This window comes from Sorghum bicolor, chromosome 2, assembly GCF_000003195.3.
Source record: "Sorghum bicolor cultivar BTx623 chromosome 2, Sorghum_bicolor_NCBIv3, whole genome shotgun sequence".
NCBI classification, from domain to species: Eukaryota; Viridiplantae; Streptophyta; class Magnoliopsida; order Poales; family Poaceae; genus Sorghum; species Sorghum bicolor.
The window spans coordinates 43,676,608-43,698,869 of NC_012871.2; the positions used below are offsets into that span (position 1 = coordinate 43,676,608).

A 22,262-nucleotide genomic window follows, 5' to 3' on the forward strand; every position below is an offset into this window, starting at 1 on the left:
ATACAAACTCTCTCCCCCCGCTGGACGTAGGGCCTTCTCTTGCCCGAACCAGGATAAATCTCTGTGTCTTCTTGCATCACCATCCGGAAAAGGGAGCACGCATACAAATTTACTCGTTGGTGTGACCCCCCGGGGGAAAAACACCGACAGTTGGCACGCCAGGTAGGGGTCCTGCGTGTTTTTCATCGATTCCCCACTCCTTTCCGGATGGCTACTCTTGCCTCGCCGTTTCCGCGCTCCACGGTGATTTGGTTTGGGAGTCTCGAGTTCATGTCTACGGGCTCCGGCTACGACATGATCTTGCTCTCAGTCAGAGGACCAGGAGGAGCCCGCGTTACGCCAGCACGGTTGAAGGCCCCGAGACGCCCTCATCACCACGCCTCCCCGCCTAAGAAGAGGCACGGACGGCACCACCGCGGCCCCCCCGCTTCAGCACGACCAACAACTCGTGCGAGGCAGGACATGAGCCACGAGTCGGCAGCACCGTGTGACGGAGCAACAAGTGCGACGACTCAGCACCGCGCGACGACGGGAGGGGACGCGTCTCGCGCCCTCTCCCTCACCGCAGCTAGGCTACTTCCACACGGGTTGTTCTCTCCAAGGGCGGCACTGCCGTTCGGAATGGACAACGCCGCGGCGTCGCTCGCCAGGACGATATGCCCAAACGCCCAGACGTACGTGGAAAGACCCATGGTCCTCCCACATAGCTCTGAAGCGCGGCGGCCGGCGTCCGAGCTGCCGGACCTTTCCCAAGTACGAGGCCTCCGTCGTCTAGGCCCCGGACGATACTCGATCACCTCCCTCAGGCAACGATTGCTGGAGGAAGGACGTGGGTGTTTCTACGCCGCCGAACCGGACTCCGACTCCGAGACAGACAGCTATGACCCTACGAGGGAATGCTATCACATCGACGGGGCGGCAGAAACCACCGACGAGACACGGGATGCTGCAGCGGGTGGTCGAGCCCCCGCGGTGCAAGAAGACCCCAGGACGCCTGGGAACGACGGACGGCTCGACCCTCTTCCTCAGGAAGATAGAACCGCGCAGCTCGCGCAGCTGCCGGAGCTCAAGATGAAGCTCGATGAAGACCGTGAGCGCCTCGTCCTGCTCGAGCAAATCCTCGAACAAGACCTGCCCTACCCGCCGGGCGGAAGTGTCCGCAGACGCGCTCGAGAGGTACATCGACAGATCGTCGGCGACGCAGAGGCGGAGCAACCTGTCAGCCGTTTCCCTCGAGCAGGCCAGAATGTAGTGGCAGCGACGATGCTGCTACGTAACATGCCAGAGCCGTCGAATTCCCAGGCCCGACGCATTCGAGATGAAGTACAGACATTGCTCCAGGTGGCAGCGGTTCAACAAGCCGAAAGTTCGGCGTCTCGACGACGAGGAGCTGCCACAGAGAAGCGCGACGAACAGCCACTAAACGAAGAGGAGGTGTCAGTCCATCAACAACCTCCCCCTCGAGGTAGAAAGACCGCACTCATCCTCCCTGCCGACAATCAACGTCGACACGACGCGCGGCACGACATCAAAGAAAATAGGCGCCGCCGGCACGGAGACGCGGAAGAGCATGGTTATAGCGCGCATCGCGGCGGAAGATACGACAGCGACGAGGACCGGGTGGCCCCTGAGCCACCAGGCCCACGGGTGTTCAGCAGGGCGATCCGCAGCACGCCCCTGCCCAATCCGTTTCGACCCCCGACCAGCATCGCAAAGTACAACGGAGAGACCAAGCCAGAGTTATGGCTGGCCGATTTCAGGTTGGCCTGTCAGCTAGGTGGCGCTCGAGGCGATGACCGAGCCATCATCAGACAGCTACCCCTTTTTCTCTCCGACACCGCCCGTCGATGGCTCGAGGAACTCCCTGCCAATCAGATCCACAACTGGGTTGATCTGGTCAGAGTCTTCGAGGGTAACTTCAAAGGGACCTACATACGGCCAGGGAACTCGTGGGACCTAAGCAAGTGCAAGCAGAAGTCGGGAGAAACTCTTCGGGAGTATGCCCGACGCTTCTCGAAACAGCGCACCGAGCTGCCGCACATCCCTGACCACGACGTCATCTTGGCGTTTGTCTCGGGCACCACCAGTCGAGACTTGGTGCGGGAATTAGGTCGCAATCGACCTCAGACCGTCGACGAGCTGATGGACATAGTAGCCAACTACGCGGCAGGGGAGGAGGTAGTCGGCGCCTTCTTCAGCTTAGAGGGAAGAAAAGGCAAGCAGCCCATCGACGAAGATGGGACCCCCAGTCGGGGCCTCAAGAAAAATAAAAAGAAGCAGAAAGTGCGGCAGTTCCATCGGGAAGATTCCGACGACAACCTTGTCGCCGCCATGGATCGAAAGAAGCCTCGAGGCCCTCCGGATGGAGGCATCTTCGACAAAATGTTGGAAGAGCCGTGCCCTTACCATAAGGGAGGCGCCAACCACAAGCTCAAGGATTGTCGTATGCTAAGAAGGCATTTTGACAGTCCGGGGTTCAAAAAAGATACGCGTGATGACTCCAAGAAAGAGAAGGCTGGCGGCCAGGAGGACAACAAAGGTGACAACGGCTTCCCCGCCGTCCACGACTGCTACATGATCTACGGCGGGCCCTCGACTCAATTGACCACGAGGCAGCGCAAAAGGGAGCGTCGCGAAGTCTTTGCAGCAAGAATGGTGGTGCCCCAATACCTTAGCTGGTCAAGCACCCCTATCACTTTCAACCGAGAGGACCACCCCGACAAGGTAGTCGCCCCGGGCGTCTACCCGCTTGTCGTCGACCCCATCATCATCAACACCCGACTCTCGAAAGTGCTGATGGATGGTGGCAGCAGCCTCAACATCATCTACCTCGAGACCCTCGACCTCCTCGGCATCGATAGAGGACGCCTACAGCCGAGCGCCGGCGGTTTCCACGGCGTCGTGCCAGGGAAAAAGGCACTGCCAGTAGGTCGAATTGACCTACCGGTCTGCTTCGGCACGGCGGCCAACTTCAGGAAGGAGACCCTCACCTTTGAGGCGGTTGGGTTCCGAGGCACGTACCACGCCATCATCGGGCGCCCGGGCTACGCCAAGTTCATGGCTATACCCAACTACACCTACTTGAAGCTGAAGATGCCCGGTCCCAAAGGCGTCATCACTGTCAGTTCCTCCTTCGAGCATGCCTACGAGTGCGATGTCGAGTGCGTCGAGTACGGGGAAGCAGTCGAGAGCTCCACCGAGATCATCACGAAGCTCGAGGCCCTGGCCGCAGAGGCTCCAGAGCCTAAGCACCACGCGGGCAGCTTCGAGGCGGCGGAAGGAACCAAGAAGATCCCGCTCGACCCCAACAACTCCGACGGGAAGGTGCTGACGATCAGCGCTGACCTCGACCCCAAATAGGAAGCCGTGCTCGTCGACTTTCTCCGTGCAAATGCTGATATGTTTGCATGGAGTCCCTCGGACATGCCAGGCATACCGAGGGAAGTCGCCGAGCACTCCTTGGAGATTCGAGCCGGTTCCAAGCCAGTGAAGCAGCGGTTGCGCCGATTCGACGAGGAAAAGCGCAAGAACATCGGCGAGGAAGTCCACAAGCTTTTGACGGCCGGATTCATCAAGGAGGTTCATCATCCTGACTGGTTAGCGAACCCTGTATTAGTTAAGAAAAAGAATGGGAAAATGAGGATGTGTGTCGATTATACTAGTTTGAATAAAGCATGTCCAAAAGTTCCCTTTCCATTGCCACGCATTGATCAGATTGTCGATTCTACCGCGGGATGTGAAACCCTTTCTTTCCTTGATGCATATTCCGGTTACCATCAAATAAAAATGAAGGAGTCCGACCAGCTCGCGACCTCTTTCGTCACGCCTTTTGGGATGTATTGCTACGTGACCATGCCATTCGGGCTTCGAAACGCCGGAGCCACGTATCAACGTTGCATGCTCCACGTATTCGGCAAACACATAGGGTCGACGGTCGAAGCCTACGTCGACGACATTGTCGTCAAGTCAAAGCGACGAGGAGACCTGATCCAGGACCTCGAGATTGCCTTTAGCTGTCTACGCATCAGCCAGATCAAGCTCAATCCCGAGAAGTGCGTCTTCGGTGTACCTCGAGGCATGCTCCTAGGCTACATCATTTCGCAGCGCGGCATCGAGGCCAACCCCGAGAAAGTCTCGGCCATCACGAGAATGGGGCCGATCCGAGACATCAAGGGCGTACAGAGAGTCACGGGGTGCCTGGCGGCTTTGAGTCGTTTCATCTCGAGACTAGGAGAAAAGGCATTACCATTGTATCGACTCCTAAAGAAGGTCGAGCGCTTTTCTTGGACCCCCGAGGCCGAGGAAGCCCTCGAGAGGTTGAAAAAGACGCTGACCTCGGCACCAGTCCTGGTTCCACCTCAACCTGCAGAGCCGCTGCTCCTCTACGTCGCGTCGACGACCCAGGTCGTCAGCGCGGCGGTGGTGGTCGAAAGACAAGAGGAGGGTCATGCGCTGCCAGTCCAAAGGCCAGTCTATTTCGTCAGCGAGGTGCTTTCGGAGACCAAGGCGCGTTACCCCCAAATCCAGAAGCTGATCTACGCCGTAATCCTTGCCCGCCGCAAACTGCAGCATTACTTCCTTGGTCATCCTATCACGGTGGTCTCTTCTTTCCCCTTGGGCGAGATAATCCAGAGCAAGGAGGCCACGGGAAGAATAGCTAAGTGGTCGGTCGAGCTCATGAGCGAGACTCTCACTTACGCGCCTCGAAAGGCCATCAAATCGCAAGCCCTGGTAGACTTCGTCGCGGAATGGACAGACTCCCAGCTTCCCCCGACTCAGGTCCAGGCGGAGCTATGGACAATGTATTTCGACGGGTCACTCATGAAAACTAGGGCCGGGGCCGGCCTGCTGTTCATCTCACCCTTGGGCGTCCACATGAGGTACGTAATCAGGATTCATTTTGCCGCATCTAACAATGTCGCAGAATATGAGGCCCTCGTCAACGGTCTCAAGATCGCTATCGAGTTAGGAATCCGACGCCTCGACGTCCGAGGTGACTCCCAACTCGTCATCGACCAAGTAATGAAAACCTCAAGCTGCCACGACCCAAAAATGGAAGCATACTGCATGGAGGTCCGTCGACTCGAAGGCAGGTTCCACGGCCTCGAGCTTGTCCATGTCGCTCGACGCTACAACGAGGCAGCCGACGAACTCGCCAAGATCGCATCGACTAGAGGCACGGTGCCGCCTGACGCATTCTCAAAAGATCTTCACGAGCCATCCGTCGACCTAGGCACGGGAGCTGGCATCGACGCCATCGCCACCCAACCAACCAACGCTGTCGATACGCTCTTGATGGTGGAGATAGAACGACGGCCAGGTTGACCATTCGATTGGCGTACACCGTTCCTCGACTGCCTTAGCCACGGCGAGTTACCAGAAGACAGGACAGAAGCCCGTCGTATCGCTCGACGGGCTAAATCATATGTGATCTATGGCGAAGACAACGAGCTATATCGACGGAGCCCGATAGGGGTCTTACAACGTTGCATCACCGTAGAGGAAGGCCGAAAACTCCTCGATGACCTGCACTCGGGGGCTTGTGGCCACCACGCCGCCCCACGGACCCTTGTAGGAAACGCTTTTCGGCAAGGCTTTTACTGGCCAACGGCCGTGGCGGATGCCATCGAGCTCGTACGCTCGTGTCATGGGTGCCAGTTCTACGCCAAGCAGACGCATCTGCCCGCCCACGCTCTTCAGATGATCCCCATCACCTGGCCGTTTGCGGTATGGGGGCTCGATTTAGTAGGACCTCTACAAAAGGCGAAAGGAGGGTACACCCATTTGCTGGTGGCCATTGACAAGTTCTCCAAATGGATCGAGGCTCGACCCATCACCAACATCCGCTCCGAGCAGGCCGTCCTTTTCTTCTCCGACATCATCCATCGGTTCGGGATCCCCAATGTCATCATCACCGACAACGGCACTCAGTTCACCGGCAGAAAGTTCTTGGATTTCTGCGATCAGCATCACATCCGTGTGAACTGGTCCGCAGTAGCCCACCCTCGAACTAACGGCCAGGTCGAGCGTGCCAACGGCATGATTTTGCAAGGACTCAAGCCAAGGATCTACAATCGATTGAAGAAATTCGGCAAGAAATGGGTCGAGGAGCTTTCCTCAGTCCTATGGAGCCTTAGGACAACGCCAAGCAGGGCCACAAAATACACCCCGTTCTTCATGGTCTACGGCTCTGAAGCTATCCTCCCCACAGACCTCGAGTATGGGTCACCGCGACTCAAGGCTTACAACGAGCAATCGAACAAAGAGACTCAAGAAAACGCGGTCGACCAACTCGAGGAGGCTCGAGGCATGGCCCTCCTCAACTCTGCCAGATATCAGCAGAAACTCCGACGCTACCACGACAAGCACGTGCGCAAGAGGGACCTCAACGTAGGCGACCTTGTCCTACGACGCCGGCAAAGCAATCAAGGACGCCACAAGCTGACTCCACCTTGGGAAGGCCCGTATGTGGTGGCCGAGGTTCTTAAGCCAGGAACGTACAAACTGGCGGACGAAAAGGGGGCAATCTTCACCAACGCATGGAACATCGAACAGCTACGTCGATTCTACCCCTAGAAGTCCTAGACTTACGATCCTACATTTTGTACAAAGACTTTGTAAATGAACGCATGAATAAATAAAGTCTTTCCCTCGAGCGGTTTCTTTCTGTACCAGAAATAGTTACGAGTCATAGTCTCGACGTTAAAAGGGGATGCCGACCATGACCCATCATAGTCCGCACCCCCTCGGGGGCTACCAGAGGGACGACCCCTCCCCAAGCGTCGAAAAAGCCAAGAAATTTTCCTTTCTTGCTTGGTAAACCTTGCACGGTTCGAGTAGCTAAGGCGCCTCGATCCCCTCAAAGGCCGAGGGATAATGAGCCGGAGAACTCCCACGCCCCTGGGCTACGGAAACTCTACTCACTTCCTCACCCTTGAGGTAATCGAGGTTGTTTTTGACGAAAGAGCGAGCAAGGGATACAAACGTAGGAACAAAAAGAAACAAAGGAACCTCGAGCGGAAAGACAAATAAGCAGTTAACAATTACAAAAAGATACTATATCACGTAACAGCAGAATTAGTAAAGTATCATACAAGGGGCCTCAGGCGCCCTGAGCAGGCTCGCAGGCCTCAGTCCGCGGCACGATCCTCACCGCCCTCGCCTCCGCCCGAGCTAGCCTCAAGAGGGAGCACCTCAGGCTCGAAGAGCTTGGCCAACCTTTCCCCAGGAGCCTCCGCGTCGTCGATCAAGGCATGGAGCCTCTCCTCGTTCTCCGCGTTGGTCTTGGAGATGTCGGTGACGAAGCCATGGGACACCACCTCCATGTCGTAGGAAAAGCCCGAGCAGACAACCGCCATCGCCCGCTTCACCCCGATGTGGAGGGCGTCCCGCACCCGATCTCGCAGCGTCACGCCTATGTAGCACAACTGGTCGATCAGGGCATCACCTCGAGCGTCCTCCCAAGACTCATCCATAGGCTTGACCTCCCAAGAGGTCGAGAGATCGCTTATCGCCGTCCGCACTCGACGGTTCAAAGCAACCTCAGCCTCGAGCTGAGCCTTGGCGTTGCGAGCCTCGGCTTGGGCGGCCAGGAGTTCGTCCTTGAGCCCTGTAAATGCCAATACAAAGAAGCTTTAGGAAAAACTCAAGCATACCTCGAAAAGGAAATTCGACAAAGGAAATATACCTTTGATGCTCTCCTCTAGGGCCGTGTTCTCGCTGACCAATCTGGTGTTGGCACGCTCGATCTCTCTGTTGGAGCGCGCCAGCTCAGTATTGGCGACGTGGAGATCTTCGATCACCCTGCCAACCTGAGCGACGGCTCCACTCTTCTCCAGCAATTCTCCCTTCAGACACTCGACGTCGTCAGAGAGACTGCGGGATCGAGCTCGCTCCATCTCGAGGTCTTCGAGGGCCTTCTTCTTTGTGTCCTCGGCGGCACCCCTGACGACCTCATTATCCACATACGCCACTTTCATCTTCTGGAAGGAATCGCGGAGGGAGTCCAAGTCGGTTTGGAGAAGGCCCTTCTCCTTGTCCAGGTCCGCAATGACGCTCTTGTAGGATAGGGCTTCCTCCCGGGCTCTGGACGCGGCCTCCTCGACCGTAAGAGCCCGCTCCCGTAGCTGCATCGCCTCCTCCTCCGCCTTCTTCGAGACCTCTCGGGCCTCGGCCAAAGCAGCCTCCCTCGCCTTCTTCTCCTCCTCGAGTGCTATGAGATCTTTGTAAGCTTTAAGCAGCTTTTCCTGCGACTCGAGGAGTTGATCCTTGAGGAGGGGAAGCTGCTCCCATCCACCCCTCGTGGCATGTATGAAGCTGGACTTGATGCGAGAGGTCTCTTTCATATCCTGCGAATCAGGGGTCGGATGGATTAGAATACAGAAACCAGAAAGCACAATAAAGATTGGAGTTTGAGAAACACTTACAAAATAAGCTGGCCCGAGCCCGTTGTTGATGACGTCCGATAGGAGCCCCACCACGTGTTTCATCCAAAGGTGGAGCTCCTCGACATGCTCCCACTTCTCGACCTCCTTCTTGTCGTCGAGGAAGACGTTGGGCTCGGACGGGTCGGTGGAAGCTCGGATACGAATCCGATCGGGACACCAGTTCTCCATCTCCCGATCAGCCCGCGCCTTGACGCCGCGGATAAAGTTCTCGACGGTCTCGAGGGAACCCCCGTGGCGTAAGAACAGGTCGGCGAGGCAAGGGAACCGCCCGTCGTCGTCCACCGTCTTCCATGTGCCGTCCTTGCTCCCTGACGACCCAATCTCGTCCTCCTCAGAGGAAAAGCGGTCCTCCCATGCTCGACGCTCCCGGAGGAACCCCGGGGCGATCCCGTCCATGCCGTAGATCGTCCTCTTAATCTCGGACTCGGGGTCGGTGGGGGTGCGCATCATACAGGCGAGCGCCACGACTCCGTCCGCTCGCCCCGACTCTGCCCGGATCGCGGCAGGCGCCCCCGGGAGGAGCCACGCTGGGGTGGGAGGCCCGTACACCGGCAAGTTTCCCTCTTGATCGCCGGGCTCTTGCGACGCCAGTGGTGCCGGTTCGGCCAAACCTTGAGGCGGGGGCTCGAGTGGCTCGTCCTCTTGGCCCCCCAGCTGCTGCCGCTGTTGCTGCCCCAGCTGCTGCTGCTGCTCCTCCTGCTGATGCTGCAGCTGCTCCTCCGGCTGGGGTTGCTGCTGCTGCTGCTCCAGTGACGGCTGCGTTGCCTCGCGCTCCCGCTCCTCCTCCTCCTCCATCTTCCTTTGCGCCTCGAGAGCTCGAAGGCCTGCAGGCCAGGGAGTCCGTCCCGCGACGTTGGGGGTCGACGCTTCTTCCTCCATAGGGCGAGCGCCCCCAGACGTTTTGTTGCCATCAGACGTATCGCTGATGGTGATGGGTTCCCCCTCGACCCCCAATCGAGGGGGCTCGGGGGCTCCCTCTGACGCTCGCGTCTGGGGGGCCGCATCAGGAGTCGGCGGCGACGGAGTAGGCGCGGGACGAGATGAAGCCCTCTCGACGCCGGCTGGAGGTTGGGGGCTGGATGAGCCTACGAAACAAAGGGTAAGGGTCAGACGTTATGATAACCAACATAAGAACATCGCGACGCCCGGGAATTAACTACGAACCTGGTTCCTTGGAGGCGGCACCCGTTCTGAGCCTCTTGGCCATAGACGGTTGGGCCTGCTCAAGGGTCCGCTTCAGCCTGAGAAAAGGTCGGCATAAGAGGAAAGGTGGAAGAATGGGAAGACAAAAACCGCAACATCAAAAAGGCTTACCCCACGGGGAGAACGGCTCGCCTTCCGCCACCCCGACCAGCGGGCCTGGAGCCACCCCGCGTCGGGGCTCCAGGCCCCTCGAGGGCACGAACTGGCTTAGGTACGTCGGTCCCCGCCTGGCGGACGCCGGGACCCGCGCTCCTACGGCTGGCGTCTCCTTTCTCAGAGGCCGCGGCGCGACCACGAGTTAGCGGCCCCGACGCCTGGGACCCAGCCGGGCCGCTCTCCCTGGGCACCGGGGGAGGGAGCGGTGCGTCTTGGCCCGCCTTGGGCGCGGGAGGGGTGTCGGCCCGGGGACGACGAGATCCGCTCGGACCCTCCTCTGGCGCCTCCGTCCGGGGGGCGTCGACGTCACCTCGAGGCGGGCCCTCGAGGATCCGATCGAGGCGCGACGCCATCCCCTCGGAGTCGTCGCTGCCCTCGTCGTCATCGTCATCATCGTTGGGGGATTCTTCCTCAGGCTCCCCCCTCTGCCTGGATTTGGCTCGACGCGCCTCTAATGCTTGGCGGTCGAGGTTCTTTTTCTTCTCCCCCTTCTTTGCAGAGTCCTTGGCAGACTTCAGCTTTTCGGCGGATTGGCGCCGTTTCTCGCGATCGACCTCGTCCTCCTTTACCGGAGGCCTCGAGGACCGGACATCAATCCGACCCTGCCAAAACTACAGTAGACTTAGAAAAAAGAGAGGGGAGAAAGGAAACCCAGAATCGGGGATGCGCGCAAGAAGAAAGCGTACCAGATCGATCGAGCCTGCGTCAGGTCTCATGGGGAAGCCGTTGACATGCTCCGGCTGAAAATCACCGGCAATGGCGGCCCTGACTCGGGCCGCGACTTCGTCGTCCGCCGGAGCCTCGTTGGACATCCGACACGCCTCGAGGTCCCGAGATGAGACGCCAGGGCCTATCTCGTCCATCCTCAACGGTCGTGACATCAGAGGGAGAACCCTCCGGTGATGGACGGCCGAGAGGACAAGGGTGGCGGTCAAACCTTCCTGGCGAAGCTTCTTCAGGGCGTCAAGGAGGGGGTCGAGCCGAGACTGATGAGCTTGGACGACGCCGTACGTCCAGTCCGCTAGACGCTCCAAGATCAAACGGCCCGAGTAGGAAGGCAGGAGGTTGTCGTCGTTCCGCAGGTAGAACCACTGGGAGTCCCAGCCGGCGTGGTTGGTCGATAACCCTATCGGGATGTACTCCCGCGGCCGGTACGTCTTCCCCGTCTTCTGCACCAGATTGAGGCAACCCGCCCGCACGGGTTTCCTTACACCCGTAGTTCCGGTGGGGGCGTGAAACAGCTCGCCCCTGTAGAGGTGGAGCCACAGCTCCCAGTGCGGCATCATCCCCAGGAAGCCCTCACACACGGCGGCGAAGACCGCCGCTACGGTGATGGCGTTCGGAGAGAAGTGCTGGAGCTCCACCCCATAATGGAAGCAGAGGGCCCGCATGAAGCGGCTTGGGGGCGCGCCCAGACCGTGGCGGTGGAACTTGGCGAACGACACCACATAGCCCTCGGGCGGCTGAGGCCCCCTGTGACTCGCCGGCGGCGCGATCCACTCTGGCGACGACAGCGAGGTGCGGCGGCGCAGCAGTCCCTCCTTCTCAAGCTCTAACAGCCGGCGCTCCGTCATCGACGATGGGCGCCAGTCGTCGGCGGCGACGAGTCTTACAGGCATCTCAGCTGAAGGGACGGTGGTTTCACTACAGCTCGAGGGGGCGTGTGCACGTGAGACGGCGAGAAAGCAAAGGCAGCAAAGGAATAAGAGCGAGAAGGCGGAAGGGAGAGGAACGGCGGCGACGCCACGACGTACTTATAGGCAGCAGTCCGCCAATGGACAGATCCAAGAAATAAGGTAACTCCCCCATAAATGCGCCGTCTGACAGTCCTTTCTCTCCTCACAGGCCGGACGCTCCGAACTCCCCGCCGGTACAGTGTTGCGATGTCACTTACCTCAAAAGGTGCGCCCAATGGGCAGAAAGACGAACCGGCACGACAGCTTCCTTACTTCGTAAGCCAAGGTATGCGCCCACGATAGTCTCGAGAGGTCGAGGGCTGGCCCGTCGAAAGGGTTCGACAGCCGATCTCGAGCACCAAGAGTCAGGGACCCCCAGCGAGTGGTCGAAAATCGAGGCCCGCCTCGAAGTCTCGCTGGCGATGTCCAAGGTAGGGTTGAGACAGTCGAGAGGAATCCCCCGAAGGGAGGCACCGAGCCGCTGGACTCTATCGAACGAGACCGGTATCCTCGACCACGTCGACCCTGCATTATGAGGACGCCTCCGGGCTACAGCTGACCCCCTCGAAAGGGGCACAGGTTCTCACTTGGACTACCCGCTAGGAACTCAAACTGGGGTGGAAGACGCTCGCTCTATCGAGAGTACGTCGAAACCTCCAAGCAAGGCAAAGCCGAACAGAACCTTCCACCACGGGTGTTGACAGCGTTTCTGCAAGATTTGGTGAAATAAGCCCCGCTAAAGGAACAAAACTACAATAAAAAAAAACATCGGTGAAATATGTAAGTTGAACACTTATAGGTTTGAGCGGCGGTGGGTCGCGGTAAACCTCCTTCTCGTCCGACCAGTCCGCACCTGTGCTCCCGACTCCCCAGCGCGAGGCGCAGGTGGATCGACGGCCACACGGTCGACAGTGGTCGTCCCTCCGTCCGGACGGCTAGGAGGCCTCCGGACCAACGACGGAATGGCCTCCTCCTCCTCCTCGTCGGTCATCCGAGCGAACCGACGCCGCTTCGGCGCTCGGCTGCTCTCCGCCGGCAGTGTCGGCATCAGCGACGGATCCACAGGCATTGGCCTTTTCCCCGACACCCTTTCCTCGGTGGTTGGGATGGGGCGGGCTTGTTCCTCCTAACTGCTGGTGTAATGAGCACACCGAGCAGCGTCCTCCTCTAGCGGGTCTTCTCCCGCAGGATTCTCCATCCCCGGTGCCAGTGATACATACACTGTGCACCGGTCGACATCGTCGATCTGCAAAAAGCAACAAAGATGAGCCAACCACATACGATATACGAATACTAAAACAAAATAATCTGCAACATACCTTTGGTGTTGGTCGGCCTAACTTGAAGGCTTGCACCCGATCACTGCCACGGATGAAGCCTCCGTCCGCGAAGTTCAACAGCTCGTTCAACAGCCGTTGTACCTCCGCCTTCTCCAAGATCTCCGGTCGCATCCTGGTCGGGTCCACGCTTCCGGCATACTCGTACGCCGAGTGCACCCTCTTCTGGCAGGGCATCACCCGATGACAAATAAAGTTGCCGACCATGCCAAGCCCATCCAGGCGCGACCAGTCGATCAGCTTCGTCAGATCCGCCACTTGACCGTCGAACTCCGGGCGATCGGTCCAGCTCACCCTCTTCTCGGGAATGTACCCCACGTCGCAGAACGTGGAGCTGCCCGGTTCCTCCCTGACGTAGAACCACTTCCTATACCATTCGGTCAAGGAAGTGTTCCATGGACAGTGCAGGTAGTGATTCTTCATTCCATCACGAAGGTTGAGGTATACTCCACCTGCGACCTTGGAGCCTCCAACTGCTCCCTTCTTCCTCAAGCAGAAAAGGTAACGAAAAAGATCGAAGTGCGGCTCTATGCCAACATAGGCCTCGCACAGATGAATAAACGTGGAGATAAGGAGAATTGAGTTCGGGTGCAGATTGCAAATCCCGATCTCATAATACAAAAGAAGACCTTGGAGAAAAGGATGAACCGGAACCCCAAATCCCCTCTTAACGAAATCTTCGAACACGACGATCTCACCGGCACGAGGGTCGGGGAAGCTTTCTCCTTCTGGCGCTCTCCAGCCGCCAAGCTCCGAGCTGTGCAGGAGTCCCATGTCGACGAGGTCACCGAGGGATTTGGTGGTGCTGCGGGACTTCTTCCACTCCTTGGCCATCATTTCGGCCCTCTTCTTGGAGTCGCTCTTCGCCATTGGAGGTGAGAAGTGGATTTGGGTTACGAAGATGCAGGTGATCGAAAGAGGCGAGAATGGAAGGCTTGAGGGCAATGGCAGGGTAAGGAGTACAGGCGGAACTGTCAGGCTCTTATAACCCGCAACTCCACCTCTCCCATTTCCTGTATTCTCGGGAAGTGGGCGGGCCATGCGGCGGATGCGGCGTTTCGGTTTACAATGATTATAGACAATTAATGCCGCGGAGTTTTCGTACCAATTGATGGTTTCCTTTTTCTCAAACCACGCAAAGGGCGGCTGCGCAGTTGCCAGGCGCAACTTTTCATGCGTCCATCTGACAACCCATCAGGAGGTCTCGTCATGTCAACTTTAACTGAAAAGATCGTTTCAATAAAAAGAAGACAAATATGCCAGAGAGTCAACAATCCGAGGACTGCACCGACCACCGAGCAATTGATGCTCGGGGACTGGTCGCCCAGTCCATCAGCTCGGAACTTCAAAGACTGCACCGACCACCGAGCACTCGACGCTCGGGGACTGGTCACCCAGTCTATTAGCTCGGAACTTCAAGGACTGCACCGACCACCAAGCACTTGACGCTCGGGGACTGGTCGCCCAGTCTATCAGCTCGGAACTTCAAAGACTGCATCGACCACCGAGCACTCGATGCTCGGGGACTGGTCGTACAGTATAGCAACGCAGAATTCTAAGGAGCGCACTTGGTGCTTGGGGACTGGTCGTCATACTATTATACACCCGGGGACTGGTCGATTAGTCTATTCAATTGCAGACGGACTGGTAAATTCAATTTTTTAGACCTTGCTACAAGGCTCATACTTCGCCTTCCAGCAAGCTCGGGGACTACATCGATACGATGCATCTGGCGATGCATCTCAGTTACAGAATTTCTTTTAGCACTTTTATTTTGACCCTGGCACCACGTGCCTATGTCACCTACTACCAGGCTCAGGGACTAAGTGGGCACACTTCACCTTGCGGTGAATATGCTTGCTTTTTTGATGTTTATACCTTTCAGAAAAGTAAAGTGGGCACACTTCACCAGGAAAGAAATCTTTTTTAATTTAGAGCACCATGCATTCTTCGAACAACTCGCTTCTTCGATGTCAATGTTGATCAACTGTCTTTTGAGTTGGTCAAAGAACCGTTGCAACTGTTTGGGCGACTTTCCTGCTTATTGAAGACGTCAAGCCTCACTGATCGAAGAAGCTCAAGACGGCGTGTTACATCACAATACATGGTGCTCGAGGACTAGCTGTGGGGGGATAGACCCCTATACCCTTACGGCTAGACATGGGCCAGGAGGCTTGGCCCATTACGAGACGAGTTCAAGGCTTGATCCGACAGCCTGGAGTTTCGCGCAAGGAAGCAAGATGTGGAGATCAAGCAGGATTCTAGTCGGTTAGAATAGGAATTGATATCGAACTATCTATGACAATTGTAACCGACTAGGATTAGTTTCCAGATCTATAACCCTGCCCTTCAGACTATATAAGGAGAGGCAAGGGACCCCCCTAGGACATACGATTCTCTCAACACAAATCAATACAACCAGACACAGGACGTAGGTATTACGCCAACTCGGCGGCCGAACCTGGATAAAAAGCTTGTCCGTGTCTTGCGTCCCCATTGAGTTCGTAGTTTGCGCACCATCTACCGATAAACTACTACCGTGGGTATACCCCAAGGTAGACTGCCGACCAGCTTTCGTCGACAGGCTGTATTTCCAACAGACCTCGAATATGGGTCACCTCGACTTAAAACCTACAACGAATAGACAAACAAGGAAACTCGGGAGAATGCGATCGACCAGCTCGAGGAAGCTCAAGACATGGCCCTCCTCAACTCAGTAAGATACCAGCAGAAGCTTCGACGCTACCACGACAAACACATGCGCAAAAGAGACCTGAACGTGGGCGACCTCATCCTACATCGACGGCAAAGCAATCAACGACGCCACAAGCTGACTCCACCCTGGGAAGGCCCGTACATGGTGGCCGAGGTCTTGAAGCCAGGAACGTACAAGCTCACGGACAAAAAGGGTGTGGTCTTCAACAACGCATGGAACATCGAACAGCTACATTGCTTCTACCCCTAGAGCTTTGAGGCTTTACATTCTCATGCGCATCTTGTACCATCGAAGCCCTATGAATGATTATGTGAATAAATGAAAGTACTTTTTTAAGTAATGCATGTTATTACCAGTTAAATCTCATCGCTAGGAGGAAGTCTCGACTATGACCCATCATAGTTGAAACTCCCTCAGGGGCTAGCAGCGGGACCCCCCCCCACAAGCTCCTAAATCGAACGATTTTTCAAAAAGCTCAACATTATCTCTTCCCTTTCAAGCCCTAAGGAAACCTCGCACGATCGAGTAGTAAAGATGCCTCGAGCCCCTTAAGGGCCGAGGGACGTCGAGCCTGAGAATCCCTACGCCTCCGGGCTATGGTAACTCTACTCACTCCCTCACCCTTGAGGCAATCTAGGTCGTCATAACAAAAGATCGATCCAGGAACACAAACTTAGGAAACAAAGGAAATTCGAGCATAAAAGCAACAAGAATATATAGAAACCACGAATTCCAAGGCCACTAAGGCCACAATGTTTAACACTAAGTATATTACAATGGGTCTAAGTACCTAGATTAGGCTCACAGGCCTTTAGTCTTCACTTCTGCCTTCCCCACCGTCTTCCGTGCCCGCGCCTGTTGACGGTGGATATACCATAGAAATCCACATACAAAACACCGTCAACATGCCTCGGTTGCAAGGGGAAATGACATGACATGAACATATTTTATCCATAACTAGTTCCACTTGTACTCTTAGCTTGTTTATGCAGGAACAACAAATTCAAGACATTATTTGACAAAGCCAACATCAGAATCATCAAGAGGAGATCGAGGGGACAACAGGTGACACCCTGGGCCCACAGGGAGGGGGTCGCCCGACCCCTCTTTGGTGGGACCCAGGTGTGCCACCTACTCCACCGACATAAGGGACCATTGTGGACACTGCTGGTGGGCCCAGGTGGTCAGGAGTGGGGTCGCCCGACCCCACATGTAAGGCGGTTTCAGGGTCGGTGGCCTCCCACCGACCTTCCCCACATGTCTCACGTGTTGGTTTGCCCCTGCCGTTGATCAAATGGCGGTTGTGAAGTCGGTTTGATCCAAGGGTGGAGAGGCATGATCACACGGATCGATGACGTGGCGGTGGAGTAGCCCCTACTCCACCTCTCCCTATAAATAGAGGCTGATTTCACCCTTCCAAGGCATGATGAATTCAAGGTTCAAGTGATCCAAGCTAGATACAAGTGAGTAGTAGTAGTGGTAGTCTAGTGTGGGAGTTAGAGTTGAGTCGAGCGAAGCTCGGGGTCTCCGGAGTCGTCTTCTGGAGAGTCTGGTATAGCTCTTGTATCTTTTCTCCTGTAAGACTTGTTTTCTTAATATATTCTCTTTCTACTTTTCTAAGTATTACTTTGTGCAATATTATTCTTGCAATAGTATTGTAGTGTTCTATCTTGTCCTTTAGTAGTTACATATTAGATTGTGATCCTGTAACAAGCTCGTGGCTGTTTCCCATCGCCTTTAGCAAGGTGCTATAGTTGTTTGATCGCAGCTACAGTAGTGAGAGTTAGCGTAAGCGCGGTGCTTAGGCTAGGTCTTGCCTTTGGGTGTCGCTGGCTCGGACGGAAAGTAGGGGCGCACTCCCTAGTAGGTGACAGATCGTGGGCGGCATTAGGTTCTCCTCACGTACGAGCTAGTTCTTAAAAGATAAGGCGTCCATAAGCCCAATAGTCGCTTTCGGTAAGGGGTTAGGTGAAAAACCTTTTAAGCGTCTTACCAGCTCGGCTATCCCTGGCAGCCATTAGTAAGGTATCAATCTAGTGTGTCTCTGCTATTTGATTAAGATTAGTTCACGAGAGTAGAATTAGATATCCTAGGAACCTGTACTCACTCGTTGTCCTCCCACCTAGCTACTCTACTCTAGTTATCTTGTAGTTATCCTTTTTGATTATCTCTGGATCATCATCATCCCTTCCTTCACCTTTCGTTACCACCACTCTGCACTAGTTGTAACTAAGTTGAGATAGGATCTCTTTTCTTACAAGCATTTCTAGCTATTGCTTTCCCTTGGGAAAATATAAATTACGATACCTTGGAATACTCCCGGGTGAAGTGCTACAGCGGTACCTTCTGTGCGCTTGCGGAATTATCCAATAGTTAATAGAGTTACCACACCAGGCACTTCTGGCGCCATCACCGATATCCGGTGGTTGCGTTAAGAAGTGCCAACAAGCATTTCTGGCGCCGTTGCCGGGGAAAGCATAGCCTAGAAATCTTAGTAAGAACGAATCCGAAAAAAAAATATATCATCAACTTAGTATCAATTAGTTGTAGGGGGGGTTTACCCCTTGCCTTTGTTTCTCTATATTGTGAAGCAGGGCATTGTATGAGTGAGTTCCAATTCAAGGCCACATTAGAAAATCCTGAGACATCCCGACAGAGTCCTAGACACCGTCTAGTAACTTATCGGAGATCCAGCTCATACTTGAATTCACTCAAGGAAGGAGGCTTAGCACCGACACTCTACCAGTCAATGGCTTCCTCATCAATCTCCGACTTCTCATCTCCATCAGTTGCCCATGTTACCATTGGACCGAGGGTGGAGGTCGAAGATGTCGACTTTGAGATTAAGCCATCACTTATCACTATGGTGCAAGCAAGTACATTTAGTGGGAAGCCACATGAAGATGCAAATGCACATCTCCAACACTTTTTGGAAGTGTGTAGCACTATTGCCATCAGAGGGGTAACGGCCGACGCCATCCGCCTTCGCCTATTCCCATTCTCATTGTTTGGGAAGGCAAAGCAATGGTTTTTCGCTCAACCCGATGATGTCAACACCTGGAGAAGATGTGCCAATGCATTTCTCAAGAAATTCTTCCCAATGGGCAAGACATCTGCTCTGAGGGCAAAGATTTCAAGCTTCCAACAGAAGGCAGACGAGACTATTCCCGAAGCATGGGAACGTCTCCAGGAGTACATTCAAGAGTGTCCACATCATGGAATTAAAGAGTGGCTCCTGATTCAAGGTTTCTACCATGGGCTGACTCCAGTAGCTCGTAGCCACCTTGATGCCGCCGCAAGAGGAGCGTTTACCTCCCTCAATGTCACTCAAGCTAAAACTCTCATTGAGAACATAGTGACAAATCAAACATGGAGAGAAGAACGCCCTCAACTCAAGAAGAGAAGCACGAAAACCATTGAAGAGGTAAATGAAATATCTCACAAGATGGAGTTCTTGTTGAAGAAGTTGGATGAACGAGCCAAGGTAAAGAAAGATCGAGAGGCCATCCAACAATATGCCACTGCACGTGCGAACCAACGGAGCAGGGTGCAAAATGCAAGCCATGAAGCTGTGCAATCCTTCAACAATGGACGACCAACTTCGCGCTTCCAGGGCCAAGGTAACTCTAGTAACTCTAACTGGCTTTCACTTAAAGAACTTGTCATTAATCAAGCTAAAATCAATGAAAGCATGAACAAAAGATTGTTAGCTAGTGACAAGACTCTTGAATCATTAACTGCTAAAATGGATTCCCTTGTTTCTTCTGTTAAGGACCAATTAAACTTTAATAAAATTTTAGAGTCTCAAATAGCACAAATTGCTGCTACTGTTCCTTCTTCTGTAAATTCTTGCAATATCTTTAATGTGACCACGAGAGGGGGTAAGACCACTCGTGATCCACCATATCCTGACATGACAAAAAAGACTGCAAGAAAAGATAAGGAAGTTGAGGAAGACAAGGAAGAAGCACCATCTAAGCAGGAAAACACCAAGTTCTATGGAAAGACAGCTCCGCACGAGTTCTACGACACCAACATTCTGCTGCCATTTCCAAGAACAAGGAAGCCAACCACCGATGAACAATTCGGGAAGTTTGTTGAGGTAATTCGGCAATTATATGTCAATATTCCACTACTTGATGCAATGCAGGTTCCAACCTATGCCAAGTATTTGAGAGACATCCTCAACAACAAACGCCCGCTGCCTACAACTGAGGTGATTAAGCTAACAGAAGAATGCAGCGCGGCGATACTAAACCAACTACCAGAAAAGAAGAAGGACCCTGGATGTCCTACCATCGACTGCTCCATTGGGACACATCACTTCGAGCATGCACTGTGCGACTTGGGAGCAAGTGTCAGTGTCATGCCAAAGGTAATATTTGATAAACTAACCCATGCTGTTTTGTCCCCTACATCAATACATTTGCAGTTAGCGGATCAGTCAATTCGCCATCCTGCGGGGGTAGCTGAGAATATCCCCGTAAAGATACGCGAGTTCCTGGTCCCTGTGGATTTCGTGGTACTCGACATGGAGGTGGATGAAAAGACTCCACTTATCCTGGGAAGACCATTTCTCAGCACTGCTAATGCACATATTGACGTTGGAGCCGGAGAAATTCAATTTACAATCAATGGGGCCCAGGAGAAGTTCAACTTCAAACCAAAGGTAGTGCAATGCTCACTAATCTTGGCAGTGGATGTGGCAACCGTCACATTCATAACTAGGCCAAAGAAAAAGACCAATCCAACGCCAAGAGCAAAGAGCAAGAAAATATGGAAGAAGAAGGTAATACAACCGATGACACCTCCGAAGAAAATTTCTGTATCAACTCAAGGAGGAGGTCCTGTTCTAAGGACCTGAGGTAACAGCTCTTCCATCAAGGTAAGCCCACTGACCTTTAACTTTAAGTTACTTATTAAACTTCCTTCATCTTTTCCAACCCTTCTATCAACTTGAGTTAAGACAAGTAAAGTAAAAATAAAAACTCACTGAGCAAGGTGGACACCAGGTGGGGCCCAAAGGGGGGTCGCCCGACCCCACTTTGGTGGCCCCCACCTATCATCTCGTGTCCTTTGCCACTTCCTGTCATGACATGCTATGCTCCATTCAAGAAAACACCAAAACATTACCATGTCAACTCATGTAATCCCACTTGATCAACGAATTGAACCGTGCATGAGAATTCTCTAACTCTTTCATCTATTTTTCTTGCATGTGCTTGTTCTGTTACTAGTGTAGTGTGTCCAGCATTACTCAAGAGTGAGAGGAGGGGTCGGCCGACCCCATGGTTGGCCCCACTTCCTCCCCTCCTCTGGTGTATGGCAGCACAAGTAATGTAGGGAGAGTGAGTATAGAAATAAAGACTCATAAACATCAACACTCACCCTAGGAGCTAGAGTTTCTAGTTCTCATCCCCTGCTTCCACTAAAACGTAAGTGAAATTAGGAGACACTGCTAACTTAACAAAAACCATCTTCTTCTTTCTAAAGTCACTTAAGCAACCTCTAGACAAATCACTCTTGCTAAGTATGGGAAAGATACTTGCTTAAAGCCTTAAGTAAATCAACATTTTGAGAAGCTCATCCCGTGAAGCATCTCATGAGCAAACATCCACCCATCTAGTCTTGTCTTGTTCCCTCCTTTCTCTTTCACCACATTCCAAGAAGAGATTCTTTGAGAAAACATCCAAAAGAAAGGAGAGAGTGAGTGGAGATGGGGAACCAGCCATGGCACACATTCATCATCAATCTGGTGAACAGCTAGCGCAAAGAGGAGGTGGTGATGGGGTCGCCTGACCCCCTCCCTGCAGCATTTCTTATTTCTTTCTTTCCCATCCATCTTTCCTTGACACAAGGTGTTGGCCATTTGTGGTTTCGTGGAAAAAGAGGGGTCGGCCGACCCTGACAAAGTGCCCTCTGCACTTGTCCTCTCTTCAATCCACTCACTCATTCACTCACAACCACTTTCCTCTACTAGCAACTCAAGAAAATCATCAACACTCTTCCTTTCACTTTCCCTATTGCTCAAGTGTTCACCCGTCGAGAAATCAAGAGAGGTAATCAGCCGGTAAGAAGAGTTAAAATCTAAACTAACCTCTCTGGTGGAAGTGGTGTTCGTTATTTTCTTGATCTAGCATGAAGAATCCACTCAAGAACATAGGGAAGAAAGTGCGTGGAGCGTTTAGCAGAAGCTCATCAAGGCGCTCCCATGGCACCATGAGTTCGGTAGAAGAGTACTCCTCTCATCAGGGACTTCCCTCTGAGACTCATGAGGAGCAAGAGCATGAGGCCATGCCACAGCAAACACCACCTAATGAAGAAGCAGCACCTCTACGGATGCAAGATATAGAGACCGGACTTTTGCTCACCGTAGAAGAAATGGAGAAGCTTAACCATCTACGCCACCGTGAATTCAAGCATACCAATGTAATTGACCCTAAATTCCTCAAAGACACAGGTATGTATGAGGAATTCTTTGATGTCTTTGCTGCAATAGGATGGGGTGAATTTTGGGACTTTTCGGAACACCTAGGTAGCAAGATTCTCACTCTAGAATTTTTGAGCACCGTAAGGGTAACCGAAACAACCATTTACTTTCGCCTAAGAAACCAAGATTATGATTTCACATGGGACCATCTAGCTGCATGTTTAGGCTTTTATGAATTTTAAAACCAACGTAGAAGTTGCCACAAGGGGTTTTAATAGACAAGAATTTTGGCATGAA

General features: G+C 53.9%; 1 protein-coding gene across 1 annotated transcript; it reads left to right on the forward strand.

Moving 5' to 3' along the window:
* LOC110432692 lies at positions 19,449-20,399 on the forward strand. Its single transcript, XM_021453473.1, has one exon. The coding sequence runs from the start codon at positions 19,449-19,451 to the stop codon at positions 20,397-20,399; it is 951 nt and encodes a 316-aa protein (XP_021309148.1).

Excerpts from the sequence above, each read along its gene's own strand:
- LOC110432692 (XM_021453473.1), top strand. The coding sequence starts at position 19,449 with ATGACAAAAAAGACTGCAAGAAAAGATAAGGAAGTTGAGGAAGACAAG.